General features: G+C 36.3%; 1 protein-coding gene across 1 annotated transcript; it reads right to left on the reverse strand.

Moving 5' to 3' along the window:
* Positions 1-7,848: 7,848 nt before the first annotated feature.
* On the reverse strand, positions 7,849-17,360 carry lpcat2 (lysophosphatidylcholine acyltransferase 2). The gene is made up of 14 exons (XM_065267773.2): positions 17,142-17,360; positions 16,127-16,269; positions 15,006-15,223; positions 13,088-13,200; positions 12,370-12,430; positions 11,750-11,808; positions 11,063-11,097; positions 10,644-10,698; positions 10,437-10,519; positions 10,231-10,356; positions 9,835-9,988; positions 9,598-9,696; positions 8,508-8,649; positions 7,849-8,406 (listed from the first exon to the last, which is right to left on the reverse strand). The coding sequence occupies exons 1-14, from the start codon at positions 17,253-17,255 to the stop codon at positions 8,228-8,230; spliced, it is 1,581 nt and encodes a 526-aa protein (XP_065123845.1). The 5' UTR covers positions 17,256-17,360; the 3' UTR covers positions 7,849-8,227.
* Between the last annotated feature and the right edge of the window lie 154 nt (positions 17,361-17,514).

A 17,514-nucleotide genomic window follows, 5' to 3' on the forward strand; every position in this document is an offset into this window, starting at 1 on the left:
AAAGAAGGTCACCTTTAGAACAAACCACATTTCCTAGTATCACGAAGGATATTTGCATATTCTGCATCAATATTGCAATTAGATCCATCTGATGAGAGTAAACAGTGGTATTATCTTGTATGAAGCTTCGCTTAGCAGGATCCTTTCTCGTAATGGAAATTACAGAATCAGGAGCATCCACAGCATTATTTACATCAACACACGCCTGCATGCATATAGTATGATCAAGCTTTTATCCAGTTCAGGGTGTAATGATTCCTGGAAATTCATTTAATCAAAATCTTTCCTCAATTCTTATCTACATCACATCTGATGGAAGCCCTAATATGCAATTCAGTGGAGTAAATTACTCTTATTTAAAATTCTGAAATATTTCTAGTGAACACACACTATATATAAGTTACACATTTAAGAAGGATAAAACCCATACTAATTAGATGACTGATTGTGCCAGGGCTCTGTGTAAATACCGAATAATAACCAAAGTAATCCCTGACAAATCAATACAAAATACAAATATACTGTAGGGTCATCTGGTCTAAGGACAGTGGTCATTAGCATCAGCAGATTAGGTTGTGCTCTTTCATTTTTAATGAATGTATTTTTTGTGGTTTAGATGTTTGTCACTACCATGCAACATTTGATTTAGAGCATTGATCCTTATTGTAGATTGACATTGAGCCAGGATAGTGTATTAAATGGTAAAAGTTTGATATTCAAAAATCATACATTGCATTCCTACTTACTCGTTTTTCAAATTACTTTGAATGCATCATGCTTACCTGAAATAGTTTGGAGGCTATATGTTAAAGTTTTAATTGATCCCTTCTTGAGCATTTTAATGCTCATTTAGTATAGCCAGATTAGGCCTGATGTAGGCCAACTGTAAACGATCTATAACTAAATAAGTTAAGCAGATGCCAGACTTGTGGACTGTTGACTGGAAACCTAAATTTCAATAACATTATGAGTAATACTTAATTTTCCAATAAGAAAATGAAATTATTTGAACATTAGCTATTTTATTAACACTATTCTGAAAAGGGATGTATTATTCTGGAGGGATGTACATTTTTGGCATGCTGAACAGAATAGGCAGACAATTGTGAAGGTATTCTTGTCTGCTAAAACTAGTAGCATACAGCTTTCAATTAAACTAGATGTCAATATAAATTGATCTGTGCGTCACAACCGGTATGGCAACAGTACAGTACAAGGGAAGGACAGAAATGCATTTGTTACAGATCCCAACAGAAGTTGTGGAGAGACAGTGCTTCAAGACTTTTATTTGTCAGCATGAGATAAATGTACATAAATAATAATAATGGAAAAATCATGATGGTTTGATAAATAAAAGAGCGGATGAAAGATTAGCACAAGATGCTTTACAAAGCAGCAACTTCTCTTCTGAACTCCTACTGTATTTCTAATATCACCACGATCAGAGACTGAACTAAAATTAGATTCAATTTATTGAGTATTCTGTTTTATCAGAAATATCACTCCTGTCACAGTATATAGCTCATAATAATGTTATGATTAGTTTAAATGATTTAAGATGCTGTTAACTTAAGAAGTTTAAAAACAGTAAAATTTTACTCAGCCTGTACACCTGCCCATCTATGAGGTAGTGCATAATTTTTTTTTACAAAACACTGGTGAAACTAAATTTCCATGATTCAGATATTTAGACCAGTCCACAGAGAGAAATATCTTAAATGTTAAACATGCAATTACGTTATAAAATAAAACCCATCACATTATCACCCCAATAGGTATTGGCGCGAATCTGGTAAATGAAAGAAACACAAATCTTCTACAACGCAGGGCATTTTTCAGAAATAATAGATAACTAGGATAAATAAGCAGAGATGAACTAATGAATAGATGCCCAGACACATAGATAAGTTTTAAATGAATCAACCTATGTGATAACTAAAACAAGGCGGCATCCTCCCTTTAGTCCCTAGGTCCTGTTCTTCCTGTGTTTTGAAGCTCTAACTGTGTTTACAGTGCACAATATAACATGTGTTCATGTTTCACGTGTTAAAAAACACGGTATTTTTCACACAATTTACTTATCTCTATAGTGCTGTTTTATTGACGTCATTCAATCGGGAAATAGAGGGCTGTAGTCCAAACCAGCCATTCGCTGTAGGCTTTGAAAGTCGAATTCTGTTAAAGAAAATATATCGCCTGGCAGTGAACTTTGAGCTTCATCATTTTGCAGGTATTTATGCTCTAACAGCAACATTACACACTAACTAAAGTGTGAAAAATGGGATCAGGAAGAACTTGAACTTTTAAAAATACATACAGTCCAGAGCATATCTTCTCTTAAAAGCCTGCATGACTTACAGAAGCTCTCTTGATAGGATAATCCATATACAAACTTTTTTCACATCCACCTCTTGTTCTTTTCACAATGAACATTTATGCAATCAAAATATGTCATGTGAGGATTAAAGTGTCTACAGTGTATTGCATTTATTGTTTTAGAGGGCAGAGTTGAGAACATCAGCATGGTTTCGTCCAGTATTTAAAAGAAGGATAATGTGTGGTTTATGTGCTTCATCTGAAAAGAGTTTTACAATGCTTTCAGCCAATGTCAGGGCCTTTTGCTCTGTGGACATTAGCACTCTACCATAGTAAGCAAATGACGAACATACAGAAAGAAATGTAATGTAATTTAATGTAGGCAATGATTTAAAGCTAAAATATACACTGTAAAAAATCCGTAGAAATTACAATGGTATTGCAGCTGGGTTGCCGGTAAATTACTGTATATTTAAATTTATGTTATTTACTGGCAAGAGTTTGTTAAAAGTTAAATACATTTTAAATACTAAGAAGTCTTTATCTTTACAGAATAAAACTATACAATAACAGCCTCATGCAAAGCATTCTGGGAACCAGAAATCATCATCAAACTTTTTCTGTTTTTTGCTTCAGATTTTGTTTCCCAGAATGTTTTGCTTGATGCTGTTTTTCTAGTTTTATTCTGTAAAGACAAAGACTTGTAAATGTTTAATTTTCATTTAACTTTGAACAAAATGTTGCCAGTAATAACATAAATTTAAATCTACGGTAAGTTACCGGCAACCCAGCTGCAAATTTCTACGGATTTTTTTTACAGTGTAAGCTTCTTCACAGTGATGCTATAGAAGAACCATTTGTGGTTCCTCAAAGAACATCTGACTAAAAGGTCAACCATTTCTTTTATACCTTTTCATAGTCTATAGAACCCTTATCTGACAAAGAACTTTTTGTGAAACAGAAATGGTTTTTGGATGTTAAAGGTTTTTAATTAAGGAACCATTCGGCCAAAAACGGTAAATCTATTGCATTGTGAATCTTTTTAGTTTTTAAAAGTGTAGCAGATCGAAAGAGAAAAGAAAACAGCAACATGATACAGTCTCCGTCAAGTATTTGCTACATACGTTGTCTATGCATGTAATAAGAGTTACTGAGGTGTCTGAGATTTTACAACTCGTCAATTAGCCACCCAGCCTGTCGGCACTGACCTTTCCAGATGAGCCCATGATCAGCCCCCTCATCTGTTCCAACATAGACCGCCCAACCAAAGCCCTGACAGCTAATGCTTGTTTAGTGTTTGCAAATAAAACCCGATTACTTGGACTGATTGTCCACAATTTGACTAGGCAGACTCACCTCAGGCTGAAAAAAAATGAGTGCAGCAATATCGTGCACAAAATAAAGGGAAAGAGAGAGCGTGAGCTTGAAAGAGCGAGAAACAGTAATAACAATGTGACTTAATTGATTCCATGCAATCTCATCAATTGTGATTAAAATGAAATGCCCCCTTCTTGTTTGAAAAGGTTACAACAAATTGACGGTGGAAATCACAGCTGGTTATCGCAGTGTGTGGAGCAGCAGGGCTTTAATGAAGTGAGTGCAATCTCATTCTTCATCCTGTTGTGTCTGACAAAAGAGAATATTAGCTTCTCATAGGATATCATCACTATAATCGTCCCTGACCTGCCCTCTGATGATTTCATATTGACAGCACTCATTACATATTCTCTTTCTTTGATGCCGTAAAGGACGTCCAATAATGTGTAACTTTTTTTATACCACAACTTAGCATTATAGTAGGCTATATCAAAGCGCTTCATAATGAACTTGTTTGCCATTAGTGCTGAATGTTTCTAATCTCCTTTATAATTTATAACTGATAGAACTACTGCAGATGAAAATGCTCTTTGACTGTGTCCCAAAACTGGTAAGAGTGCTGCTAGGAAGCATTAGGACTAACAAATGAAATTCAATTCAAACTAAAGTTAAAACATCTAAGGAGATCAGTGTAGCATGACCTTTGACCTTAGTTTTAATACTTCATAATCACTTGTGACCATTGAGTGACAAAATATATGTCCATAAAATTACAAATTAGATATTTTATACATGTGCATCAGCACCAATCCAGATGTACTGTATGTTTAAAGCATCAGATATTTATTTGAACTGTTGAGCGGATGGATAGATAGATGTCTGGATACAGACCTAAACACTCCGAAACAATTCATTTAAACCCATGGTTGAGTAAAATATGAACAAACCCAACTACTGGGTGTAAATTAACTTATGCTACATCAAATAGGGCCATTTTAAAGGTGCCATAGAATGGAAAACTGTATTTACCTAGGCATAGATGAATAATACATATTGGCAACCCCCTTAAATTTTCTAACCTGGTTTTTACATACACAATTGTATTAATGCCAGTAAACAGTTTGGGGTTACGTAACTGTGTTGTCTGTGTTGAGGGTCAGCGGTTGACATTTGATATAATAAAATCATATTTTAACGTATAACTTATTTAAAATGTCATAGAAAATTAATTTAATTATATTTAACAAATACATTTTGTATTATTTGTTTTATTTTTCACTCATTTACACATTCATTTAAAAAAATATTTTGGCTCAATGGTGCCCCCTCTTGTGTGCGCCCCATGCAGTGCATAAACTCACCTAAAGGATTATTAGGAACACCGGGTCAATTTCTCATTGATGCATTATCTAATCAACCAATCACATGGCAGTTGCTTCAATGCATTTAGGGGTTGTGGTCCTGGTCAAGACAATCTCCTGAACTCCAAACTGAATGTCAGAATGGGAAAGAAAGGTGATTTAAGCAATTTTGAGCGTGGCATGGTTGTTGGTGCCAGACGGGCTGGTCTGAGTATTTCACAATCTGCCCAGTTACTGGGATTTTCATGCACAACTATTTCTAGGGTTTACAAAGAATAATGTGAAAAGGGAAAACCATCAAGTATGCGACAGTCCTGTGGGCAAAAATGCCTTTTTGAGGTCAGAGGAGAATGGGCCGACTGATTCAAGCTGATAGAAGAGCAACTTTGAAATAACCACTCGTTACCACCTAAGTATGCAGCAAAGCATTTATGAAGCCACAACATTCACAACCTTGAGGCGGATTGGCTACAACAGCAGAAGACCCCACCGGGTACCACTTATCTCCACTACAAATAGGAAAAAGAGGCTACAATTTGCCCGAGCTCACCAGAATTGGACAGTTGAAGACTGGAAAGAGTCTGATGAGTCTTGATTTCTGTTGAGACATTCAGAAGGTAGAGTCAAAATTTGGCGAAAACAGAATGACGACAGGGATCCATCATTGTTACCACTGTGCAGGCTGCTGCTGGTGGTGTAATGGTGTGGGGGGTGTTTTCTTGGCACACTTTGGGCCCTTTAGTGCCAATTGGGCATCGTTTAAATGCCACAGTCTACCTGAGCATTGTTTCTGACCATGTCCATCTTTTTATGACCACCTTGTACCCATCCTTTGATGGCTGCTTCCAGCAGGATAATGCACCATGTCACAAAGCTCGAATCATTTCTTGAACATGACAATGAGTTCACTGTACTAAAATGCCCCCCACAGTCACCAGATCTTAACCCAATAGAGCATCTTTGGGATGTGGTGGAAAGGGAGCTTCGTGCCCTGGATGTGCATCCCACAAATCTCCATCAACTGAAATATGCTTTCCTATCAATATAGGCCAACATTTCTAAAGAATGCTTTCAGCACCTTGTTGAATCAATGCCACAAAGAATTAAGGCAGTTCTGAAGGTGACAGGGGGTCAAACACAATATTAGTATGGTGTTCCTAATAATCCTTTAGGTGAGTGTATTGCATACCCTATTTTAGCGCTAAACATGGTTGTGACATTTCATGAGCCTCAAACATGATTGTTTCCTCCTTCATATGTAAACCTTGTGCAGGCAAGACAGCTGGAAAACAGGCCAATCTCAACATCACACCGACTGTAACGTTAAAGTCGTAATGTACATCCCCAAAATGAAATTACACATTAAATTAAGTACAGTGTTGTAACAATGGTAAAAACAAGTTGTCGTTATATACAGTGGCGGCCAGCCAACCGTAGCAAACGTGAGCGTCTCTTTTATCATAAACCCCTTTGAAGCGTCTGCAACAGGCTCGTATTTTAACAAGATGCGTGAGCCACCACTAGCTAGTAAATGCTATATGCTAGCGTTTAGGTCGAAGTTCTATTATTGACGTTACAGTTATGTTTTGCAGGTCTATACTGAAAAAACATTTTCCAAACAATTGATAATTCCTCAAATTCTGTATCTTCGTCTGACCAAACATAAGGTCTATTTACACACACACACACACACACACACACACACACACACACACACACACACACACACACACACACACACACACACACACACACACACAGAGCTAAAAAGGAGCTGCTCTGTAAAACAGAGCTCAACATTATTATTCATGACCTTTCAAATGATGTAATAATAGACTATATCATTCTAAAGGTAAATCCTAGGGTTGTAAATGGACATATTAAACAGTCTCTGGATAATTTTTACAACTAATTAACCCATATGCCTTCTATTTAGATATCAGAGAACAATTTAACATATTTCAATGCATTCTTTGGCACCTTTAAACTTTCCACTTTTTTCCTAAAACATACCCAGCAATGAAACATGCAGACACATAGATGGGTATCATAACAATTTTTGTGTTAACTAAACTAAGATAACATCTACTTTACAATCCCTAGGCCTTAATTTCTTAACTACAAACCACAGTTTATCCTTCCTCAAAACACAGTTTATTGCAAACAGACTCCAAAGGGCAATCAGATTTTAAACTGGGGGCTGCTGACACCTAGTGGAGGGTTTATGTTTTTGGGTATTTGTTAGGTTGTTTCAGCAATTTTTCTACCATGTCTCTTGATAATATTCAAAGTGTAAAACTCTTTAAACATGTGTATATTCAGCCAAACATAAAAGGCACAACAAATAATAGTTGAATTTCAAAGGATTTTTGTAAATAGCAAAAATACGCTATCTTTGCTGTGTTAACAAAAAAATCGTAATTGCACCCTGCATTGCTAAATAAATACCACTGCAGAGGGATCATTTGGAACCAACCCCCCTGGTGCATGCTGTTGTGGGCGTGTTGTGTTGCCTGTTTGCTCACAAATTGGCCTATTTTCAGTGGATGCAACAGAGTATTAGGCTTAACTAGCAGCAGGGACAGAACGCTAACTCAGCAACATCTCCTCTCGATCGGAATGCAAATAAAAACAACATGCAAAGCAAAACCTTTGATTACAAACACACGTACTGCACCAAAGTCCCTCAGCACAGAGAAAGGGTTGGAGAACGAAATTATTGTTTGAGAATTATGTATAAGAAATCTCTTTTAAAGCACTTTTTTAATATATACACATTTTTTAGGAAGAAAAACACAAAGTTTTGAACAAAAAAAGAGACCTTGATGCAAAGAATTCAATAAAGACATCCATGCATTTTATCACTTTCTTTTTTATTATTTAAAGAAGATATAAACGGCAAATAATGAAAAATGAAGTTTAAGCTACAAACATTATATAAAAAACCTAATTAGAATAAAACAACATTTTGTGTTGCCACAGGAAAATAATTGTTATAGCATATTCATACATACATCCAGTATTCGCAGTTTGTAAACACTGATCCAAAAGCATTTAAATAGACATTAAATAGTTTATAAAATATCTACGGAACTATATAACTGCACATGTGCTTGTACGGATATCACTCCACCCAAGCTAAAGGCACATTTTCAGATGGTGTGTCAGAACTTTAATCTTAGAGCTGAATGCCTTTCTTGAGTTTCATTGTGGCTTCACCTTCTCCTTCCGTGTCAGTCGTCTTTTTTTTCCGAGGTGCTGTTCTCTTGGAGATCATCATGATGAGAGCAATGAAAAAAGCCGTTATATTCAGAGTGCTCGCTCTGGAGAGCCTGGTATCGCTGTAACTCGATGTAGGTGGTGAAGAGCTTGGCATATTCAGGGTGGGTGAGAGCAAATGTACAGAACTCATCTGAGAGAGAGAGAGAGAGAGAGAGAGAAGCTGAGAAATGCTGTGGATGCCAGTTAAGACGAGGGCAAGAAAAATCTCATTGCTAAATTTGGCAAACATACCATAAGTGATGTGTCCAGATCCATCTGCATCGATCTCATTGAAGAGACTGCTGACATCAAGATCACACACTCCAAGAGCAGAACGTAGCAAACCGCTGAACTCATCTTGCGTAATACAGTTGTCCTGATCAATGTCGAAAAGCTACACAGAGAGTTCACAAGCATGAATGACATTTTCACATTACTCTGATTTCCCCCAATTTGCTCTACTGATGTCTTATAGCATGCGGTTTCTTTTTATACACTAGTTTCAGTTTTCTGTTAACCACGACTACTATAGGCTGCCATGGGTTAACTGCACATAACCACACCACTTCACTGAAAAAATGCAGCATGAGGTTAAAACAACGTGGTTTTGCAAATCAATTCATACTATTTTAAAGCTTAGACTAATTAATACATACAGTATCTCTCTTTTTTCAATGCCTGCACTTAATCGTTGTACAGTGCATTCATTACGCCTAGCACCATTCATTCATTAAGATCCAAACAGGAATTTAGAAGTCAGCAAACAATTCCATGTCTTCCCTATTTAAAGACTATTACATGAGTAAGTATGGTGGCACAAAATAAAACATGGCTATTTTTAAGCAGATAAAAAGTGATAACTATATTGAATGGCGGAAAAGCACGTAGTTTGCAGCACTTCCACCTCGGGTGCAGTAACATCATCACTCCTGAGAACTCCCCCTTCTTGCTCAAACATCCGAGGTCAAGAAGTGATGATGTTACTGCACCCGAAGTCGAAGTGCTGCAAACGAAGTGCTCTTCAGCCATATAATATAGTTCTCATTTTTTATCCGCTTTACAAATCCCCACGTTTTATTTTGTGCCACCATACTTACTCGTGTAACTACTCAAGTCTTTAAATTTGGAAGTGTTTGGTGTATTTCTAAATTCATCCCTGTTAGGATCCTAAGCAATGAATGGTGCAAGGCTAAATGGACGGGCTGTATAATGAATAAGTGCCGCATTGAGAAAAGAGAGGTATGTATTAATTTGTCTAAGTTGAGGGAAGCACATAGTAAAATATTAAAAAAACGGTGGTGTTTTTCTTTAAGTTTTGACTGTGATAAGTTGACATCATTACCATAAAAGCAGTCTGAATTACTTCCTCGGTATTTGCCGGTCGGCACAAAACCGTGACACCAATGACATACTCTCTGAAATCAATGGTGCCATCACCATCCTACAGAAAGACAGAAAAAAACCTGTTTTAAATAGGCCACACTGTAGATGAGACCTGAGATAAACAATTTAATGAAATGAATAATGCCTCTTGTTTTAAACATTCACATCTTTTGAGTTTTTGAAAAATAAAGCTCACCCTATCAAACAGAGCGAAGAGCTCCTTCAGAGGTTGGCTGATGGGTAGTTTTAGGAAGCTGGCAAATTCTTCAATTGTGATCCTTCCACCTTTGCACGAACAGGCTATGTTTGCAAAACTCTCCAAATCCTTCTTTAAATTGTCCCATTTAAGTCTGATTTTTCAATAGAAACAGAAAAAGCTTAATGACTGCAATAGGCTTTTATTTTGTGAATCTTAAGACTTACCAGTCCTAGGATATTTATAGGAAAAAAATATTATATATGTGTCTTACAAAAGTACTTACGTGTGTGTGTGTGTGTGTGTGTGTGTGTGTGTGTGTGTGTGTATATATATATATATATATATACACTATATATATATAAATGAATGAATGTGTAATGCATACTGCCGTACTTTAATTTCCTGCTGATCTTGGTAAACTCAACGAGTCCTGTCTCCATAGGCAGGGTCAATTCTCCAGCTGCTATCATCAGACGGCAGTCTTCATAAGTGTGGTCTGTGACTGGAAGGCCCAGAGACCTAGCAAAACATACACAGACGTTGGTCCAGATAGTATTATATCTAGCCAGTAAGGAAATGACCTAAAACTGTATGCTTACTTTGCCATGACAGCTCTCACTGACTGAGCAAACTTTGTTGGACACTTTTTCTCAGCCTCTGTAGGAATCCAAGGGGGAAGAAACTAAAACAAAGACAGCTGTATATCAGGTTTAACTCATGACTTAACATTGCTCTAAACACCTTCTTGGTGCTCTTTTGACACATTTCAAAATGTTGTACAATTAGAGAAAGTACAAGACACAAACCTCAATCTCCACCGTTGTATAGAGCTGACAGAGCGTTAGCAGCAGTAGTTTGGCCCTAAAACAGGAACTTGTGGTGAGTGCCCCAAAGAACAGTACTTTCAGGAAGCATTGCCTCTTTACACTCATAAATGCGCAACTGCTATTACAACATACTTTAAACGCCTATAAATAAAGCTTATCTTATTGATGTGCAAGATTCGTTCAGCACATGAGGTGAAGGAGATTGAGATTTGAAACTGATAATTCAGTCAGGCAGCAGTCGAGCAACAGTGTTTCTGCATCATCATGCATCCGCCTTTCAATCTGATGCCTTCTTTTATGGTTTTTGGGTTTTTTTTACTGGAAGGCTTCATTTTAGGGACTTCAACAGTGTCAAACATGCTATGTCCATTTGATCATTTATCATAAAAAGTACTTACATTTTTGGACCCTGCCATGTCCATGTGACTGTGTCCTGCACATATAAGAATAGGAGGAAATTGTGGAAAATCTATCATTTTAAAAATTTAAGTTCATAATAATGTTGAAATACATGTTGTTTGCACATGAGATGAGCAGAAGATTGTAAGACAACTCAGTTGAGAGACTGAAATACAAATATAGATTATTTTAAAGGGGAAATTTCACGAGACTTTTTTGTCCTCAGAGTACTCAGAGTATGTGAAGTTTTAGCTACAAATACCATATAGATAATTTATTATCGCATGTTAATAATGCCACTTTGTAGGTGTGAGAAAAAATGAAAATGAGCTGATCTCCGCACTAAATGGCAGTAACGTGGTTGGATAGTGCAGATTAAGGGGCGTTGTTATTCCCTTCTGACATCACAAGGGGAGCCACATTTCAATGACCTATCTTTCACATGCTTGCAGAGAATGCTTAACCAAAACTAAGTTACTGGGTTGATCTTTTTCACATTTTCTAGGTTGATAGAAGCACTGGGTACCCAATTATAGAACTTAAACATGGAAAAAGTCAGATTTTTGTGATATGTCCCCTTTAAACTTGGTTATTATGGATTTGTATACTATGTTTAAAATTTGTTTATCTATATTAATTAATTATTCTTGAAGTATGTCACCATTTTCTGCAGACTTTATACTGACCAACTTATTTGGGTATTTGATAACAACGGGCTGTACTGGAACACCTGGGAAGAAAGCACCTATTTTGGGCAAAAAGAGTAACACATAAGATTCATTAATTTTGTTCATTTTGTTTTTGCCTTCTGACTCAAGAGCTTAGTACAACAGTCTTCTGTCTTATCTAAATGCATGTCAGACACTATTGATCACTCCATGCCCTACAGTACAGGTTCAGGTAACAGCTATCTGTTTGTTAGGATCACAACTGGTAAATCAATGAATATTAATGAAGCAAACACTGCCCTCTTGTTTGGACTTAGAACAGAATGTAGAATGCACATATTGTGACAGTTAATAACACAATGACCTATAATGAATTATCAAGGTCTTATGCAAATTATATGATGTGTAATACCCCCTCACAGACAAAGTAAAATACTCCCTCTACATACAACTATATAGCCCAGCCTGAACAGCACACCTAAACCCAATGTGTGTCACTTTGTCTGCCTAAGACTGTGTTTTGCATTGTATGCATTTGCATTAGGTAAACAGGTTATCTGGTAACATAATAGCAACATGATTTTCATAATATCAATAAATAATAAGCTGCACAAATAAAGAAAAGACATTCTTCTGACCTTGTTTGAAAGTAATGAGACATGATCTGTTTGTACATGTTCCTTCAGGAAAAAGGAGGATCTAGAGAAAATTAAAACAGAAAATTGATGGGTTCAACATGTAGCTACTGTGTCATGTTGGCTAAATTTGGATGCAAATACTATAACATAACTTTACAGTATAATATTTGAATACTGTATGCCCCATTACATATCTTACATTTAGAATTGTAGGGGCGTTTTTCCGGACAGGGATTAAACTAGTCCTAGAATAAATAAATGTAAGAGCTGTCCAAACTGAAAAGAACTCGCACTGACATATCTTAAAATACAGCCCTTGTTTTGCCTCAAAATGCACAAAAGTAATGTTTGTTAAAACTTGTTTTATTTCCTAAATAAACTAAGGTCTATTCCTGGTTTAAGCTAATCCCTGTTCGGGAAACCACCCCTAGTTGAACTTCGTAATACAGTTCACAGGTTTAGGAACCAGACATTTCTCTCACTAGCCAAGGAAGTGCATGAGTCAAAAGTAATTTCCTGCTTTTAAAAGTTGGAACGTTGTCTGAAATGAGATTGAACTTGCAATCTCTTTGTCGTTGGTTTTACCAATTTTATACTCATATATAAAAATAAAAGTGTGAATAGTGGAGTGTAGCAGCTTAATCATTCATGGTAAATACAGTAAGACATGACAAGTATAAGCATTCAGTGCAGATCTGTTAAAAGTGAAGATACTCACCTGTGGCCAGCGGCCACCTGACTTTGCTCTCCTTTCAATCTCAAGAACAGTGTTTCTACGAGAGTCTGGATCTGTGCGTGAAACAAGCACTGGTTGCACACATCTCAAAAACCCTGGAGATTATAAAGTGCACTTAAATCTTTCAATATTTAGACAATATAAAAAGTAATAATAAATAAAGTAATTTTTGCATGCAGTTCATAATTTTAAAAAGGATAATGTACTGTAAACATGCTACAGTAAAAAAACCTGGTAACTGATTTAATTTTTACATTTAATTTGATTGTAAAATAATGTAAAACCTATGGTTATTGAATGTAAAAGATATGAATTACTTTTATATTTTTTTGTAAGTTAAAACAACAAGTGACCATAAAATTGTCAGTAAAAACAGTAATAATTCCTTCGGTGATCCTTCACATTTGATGGTAGGTCATTTAAATTAACACATTTCTTCTTATAGGTGTCGGCGGTTTCGCACTTGAGCCTTGTTTCACAAGACTTAGTAGGACTAGGCCTTAGTTAAATTTAAGCTTTTTTATAAGCATGCCTTAGAAAAAGATGTTACTGGTGTGTATCTTAAGACAGACCATTGGCACTGGCCTATTTAAAGATCTGTATGTGCAAGTTATTTTCAGTTGAGACACCTCAAAAGTGCATTTTTATATTTTAACAGTCATACATATCAAGTAATGAAATAAACAAAACTTTGCAGTAAATTATCTGGTTAAGAATGATGCATAAAATTTTGTCATCATACTTTTAGTAAACAACTGCAGAGTTGTTTACACATTTAATGTATTATTACTGGGTGTTTTTTGGCAACCAAAGCTGATCTTTTATTATGGGGCAGTTTCCCGGACAGGGGTTATCCTGGTCCCAGACTAAAATGCATATTTGAGCTGCCTAAACAAATTGTACTGACATATCTTAACATATACATGTACACCAGTATTGCATTTTTTAATATTTGTTTGTAAAAATGATTTTAAAAAAATGTAAATGTCTTATTATAACCAAGGCCTAGTCCTGGATTAATCTAAACTAGGGATGGGACGATCATCGGTTTCATGATTAACCACGATAAAATGTCCTGACGGTTAGTATTATCGTTTAAAATTTTATTATCATTACAACCGTGATTACAAAACGTGCGGTAAATCCTGTCCAGCAGGAATCAGTTTGACGCAGGCGCGCACATGCAACATAGTTTTTTGCACAAGGCAGCATTTAAGGATAAGTACTGTATTCATTCACAGTAAACTTATAAGACAGATTTATTTATTTATTTATTAATACCACAGAAATAATTTCAGGGACATGAAATATTAAATTGTGATTTTCAAAAATAAAACTTGTTTTTAGTGTGTGTATAAGTTTTTTTTGAACATTTCCATCTCATTTTAACAAAACCATGATAATATTGATAACCGTGATAACTTTGGTCACTATAATCATAATATGACATTTTCATACCGTCCCATCCCTAATCTAAACCCTGTCTGGGAACCGCCCTATATACAGTATAATTCATTTAGTGATGACACTAAAAGGAAACAAAGGCCTGTGTCCTGCTTTCATTATGAACCTAACTGATCTACTCATATGCAAAAGCCCAGATGCAAAAGCTGCTAAATGCCAGAGCCGTCAAGAATATTAGATATTCTCTGCACGCACTATATGTTTATTAAAAACGTCCATCTCAAATCCGCTTAATCCCGTTCTCAAGCCATTAAGAAATACCGCTTTGTTAGTAGAATCCATTAAGAATTACAAATTAAAATTTACAAGAAAACATGTCAGACACACTTAGAGGGTTCTGCATCTGAGCTCTTCATATACACCAAAAAACTTGTTACACTTTGGAGTTACATTTCCCATTTGTGTTTCCAACTTGTATATTTTAAATATTGATTACTTCCAAAGATAGGTGCATCCAAAGACTCTGAGCGGGATACAATAGAGGGCAGACCGGCTTCAATACTGACAATGGCATCAAAGAAAGTAGAGTGAGGAGCCACGGCTAGAATCGGAGCTTCTGCACTGCTGGCCTGCTTGCCCTTCACTACGACCCTGAAGCCCATCCCGAAGAAATAAAGGCGAGCCAGAAATGTCATCACTCTTTGACGCATAAACCTGCCCACAAACACAAACAAAAAAATGAAGGAAATTACTTGTGAGCCAACAGGGAATTGAAACAACATATTTGCATATGTGGATGTGCACAGAACACGGACACAACAGTATTGCATCAACAGCTTTCACGCTGATATTCTCATCAAGTCAGATCTACATCATGTTGCTTTATCAGTTAATCAGTAACCACATCCCTCCGACAGCAACAGTCATGTTACTAAGCTGAGAGTTTATTCATCTGATCAAAAATGAAAAAAACCTTTAATTCAGAGTCATTTCTGAGAAACCATGAGTAACATGAAAAACAGAATGAAAGGGTTAGTATCATTTTTTTAACAGACAGGTAAATAACAGAGAGGTTAAACCAGACACTCAATCCACCAAATATTCACACTTCTCATATGAAAACCACATACGACAAACTCTGTGTCCATTTATATACAAGGTGTCAAATTTATAAAGAAAAACTACACACACCCACACAAAACCGCACAGCCTTTAGAAGATATCAGAAATAACCTTGAATATACATTTACGGAGTCAAACAATTACTCTTCAGCATACAGCAAACTTACAAATCACAAACTAATCTTGAGCTGAAGTGTACATACTGTGGCGATATCTCTTAGACTGGAATGTACAGGTAAATCCACTACTCATAAAAATAAATGATACACATAACAACAAATTTATATATGTAGAGAGAGGTGAGAGACAGCTAGACATAGCTGATAATATTTGCTATGCAAATGCATTTGGGTATTTACAGTATGACTTGCAGGTTACCCCACATCCCAATCCAAAAACAATGCCATAAATTGGATTGTGGCAACCAGAGAAGCCTACAGTACCGTGTTAATGTGTAACGCGTCAAAGTATAAAGGGTGACAAAACAGTATTTACCTTCTCCAGCCAGTCATGGGCTCCACGGCTCCTTTCAAAGGCTGTTGAAATGTTAATACGACAGCGACCGGCCACAAGACCATCAGGACGAGAAGCAAGAAAATTGCGCGGATCGGCACAAGGATGATTCCCAGAAGAAAACACTACACGGTGGGCCAGATAAAGAGACACACGTAATGAACATCAATTTAACCGAATTAAATATCAAAGATAAGACATATTTTGTTGCATGTGCACAAACAGGAGGAATTTGACATCACTGACAAGTTTCGACTTAGCTTTATAACAGTATATGCTTGACATGTAAGGAGCCTAAGGAGAATATGCATGAAACAAATCATAAGGACAACTTTACTGTGACTGTCAATTGAGACCAACTTTATCCCATGACAATCTAGCTAGAATGTGATCATTTAAAGTCTAAAAAGTAACATGATAATGTTAAAGAAATGGCCTGTATCTCTCAGTACATCTTATTGCTCTTTGCATAGGTGTACATATAGCATCTTTAAATGCATATTTTTTTTCTGTATCACGGTTTCATTATATTTTACTTCTTAATTTCATTAATAGCAATATGTGTCTTAACTTTAAGTACGTAACAAAACATTCCTTGTTTGTGCAAGCAAAAGCCCCATCTGATTCTCATAATGCAATACTTGCTCATCATGGAGCAATAAAATAACACATCATGGTTTAAGTGTAGGCCTAACTTACGTACGTAACTCTGGTTAACCATGGTTTAATTATAGTTAAAGTGTTGTAACCTTGATTAGTTTTTTTAGCGTATTGATTAATTTGTAAAACTATGGTTGACCCATATATAGTGTAGAATTAATTTGTGGTTACCGTGGTTAAACTATAATATGTATAGTTGTTTTATTTAAAAGAAAAACATACTCATAAGGGACCCTCATTAAACGCAAAGAACAAAAATCTATAAGATTATTTACTGAAGGAGCATGTACGAGGTCTCATAAGTATTATACACAAAGAAGAAACAGTATGAACTCACTTTGATTTTCTCGGCTTTGGTTAATTTAAGGTCGTACACAAATGGATTGAGGACAGCCGGCAGGTTAAGGGAGTGTTGTCTGGGTAGCTCGAAGACTCTCTGCAGCGGCGGCATCTTCACACATCACAGGAGCTTCTTCATGTGTCTAAACTTCCCTGTGCGCACTCCTCTAATTACACAACACACAAGCCGCTACCGCTTTGCGGATGTGCTCAAAACACAGCGCTGTCCAACTAGAGGGCACACAGAAGCACGTGTTGCAGTTGTGGGAAAAAGCGAGTCGAGTTTGTATTAGCTGATGTGATCATGTCTGGGTAGATAGCTCTCATGGCTTTGAGACACAGCCTATACGTCGTTTACGCACTATCTCTAC

Source organism: Paramisgurnus dabryanus, chromosome 2 (assembly GCF_030506205.2).
Source record: "Paramisgurnus dabryanus chromosome 2, PD_genome_1.1, whole genome shotgun sequence".
Lineage (NCBI taxonomy): Eukaryota > Metazoa > Chordata > Actinopteri > Cypriniformes > Cobitidae > Paramisgurnus > Paramisgurnus dabryanus.

Coding starts and splice junctions, on each gene's coding strand:
- lpcat2 (XM_065267773.2), bottom strand. CDS start 17,255: ATGCCGCCGCTGCAGAGAGTCTTCGAGCTACCCAGACAACACTCCCTT. Junction 15,224..16,126: donor CCCATGACTGGCTGGAGAAG/GTAAATACTGTT, acceptor GTTTGTGGGCAG/GTTTATGCGTCAAAGAGTGA. Junction 9,989..10,230: donor AAGATCAGCAGGAAATTAAA/GTACGGCAGTAT, acceptor TTGAAAAATCAG/ACTTAAATGGGACAATTTAA.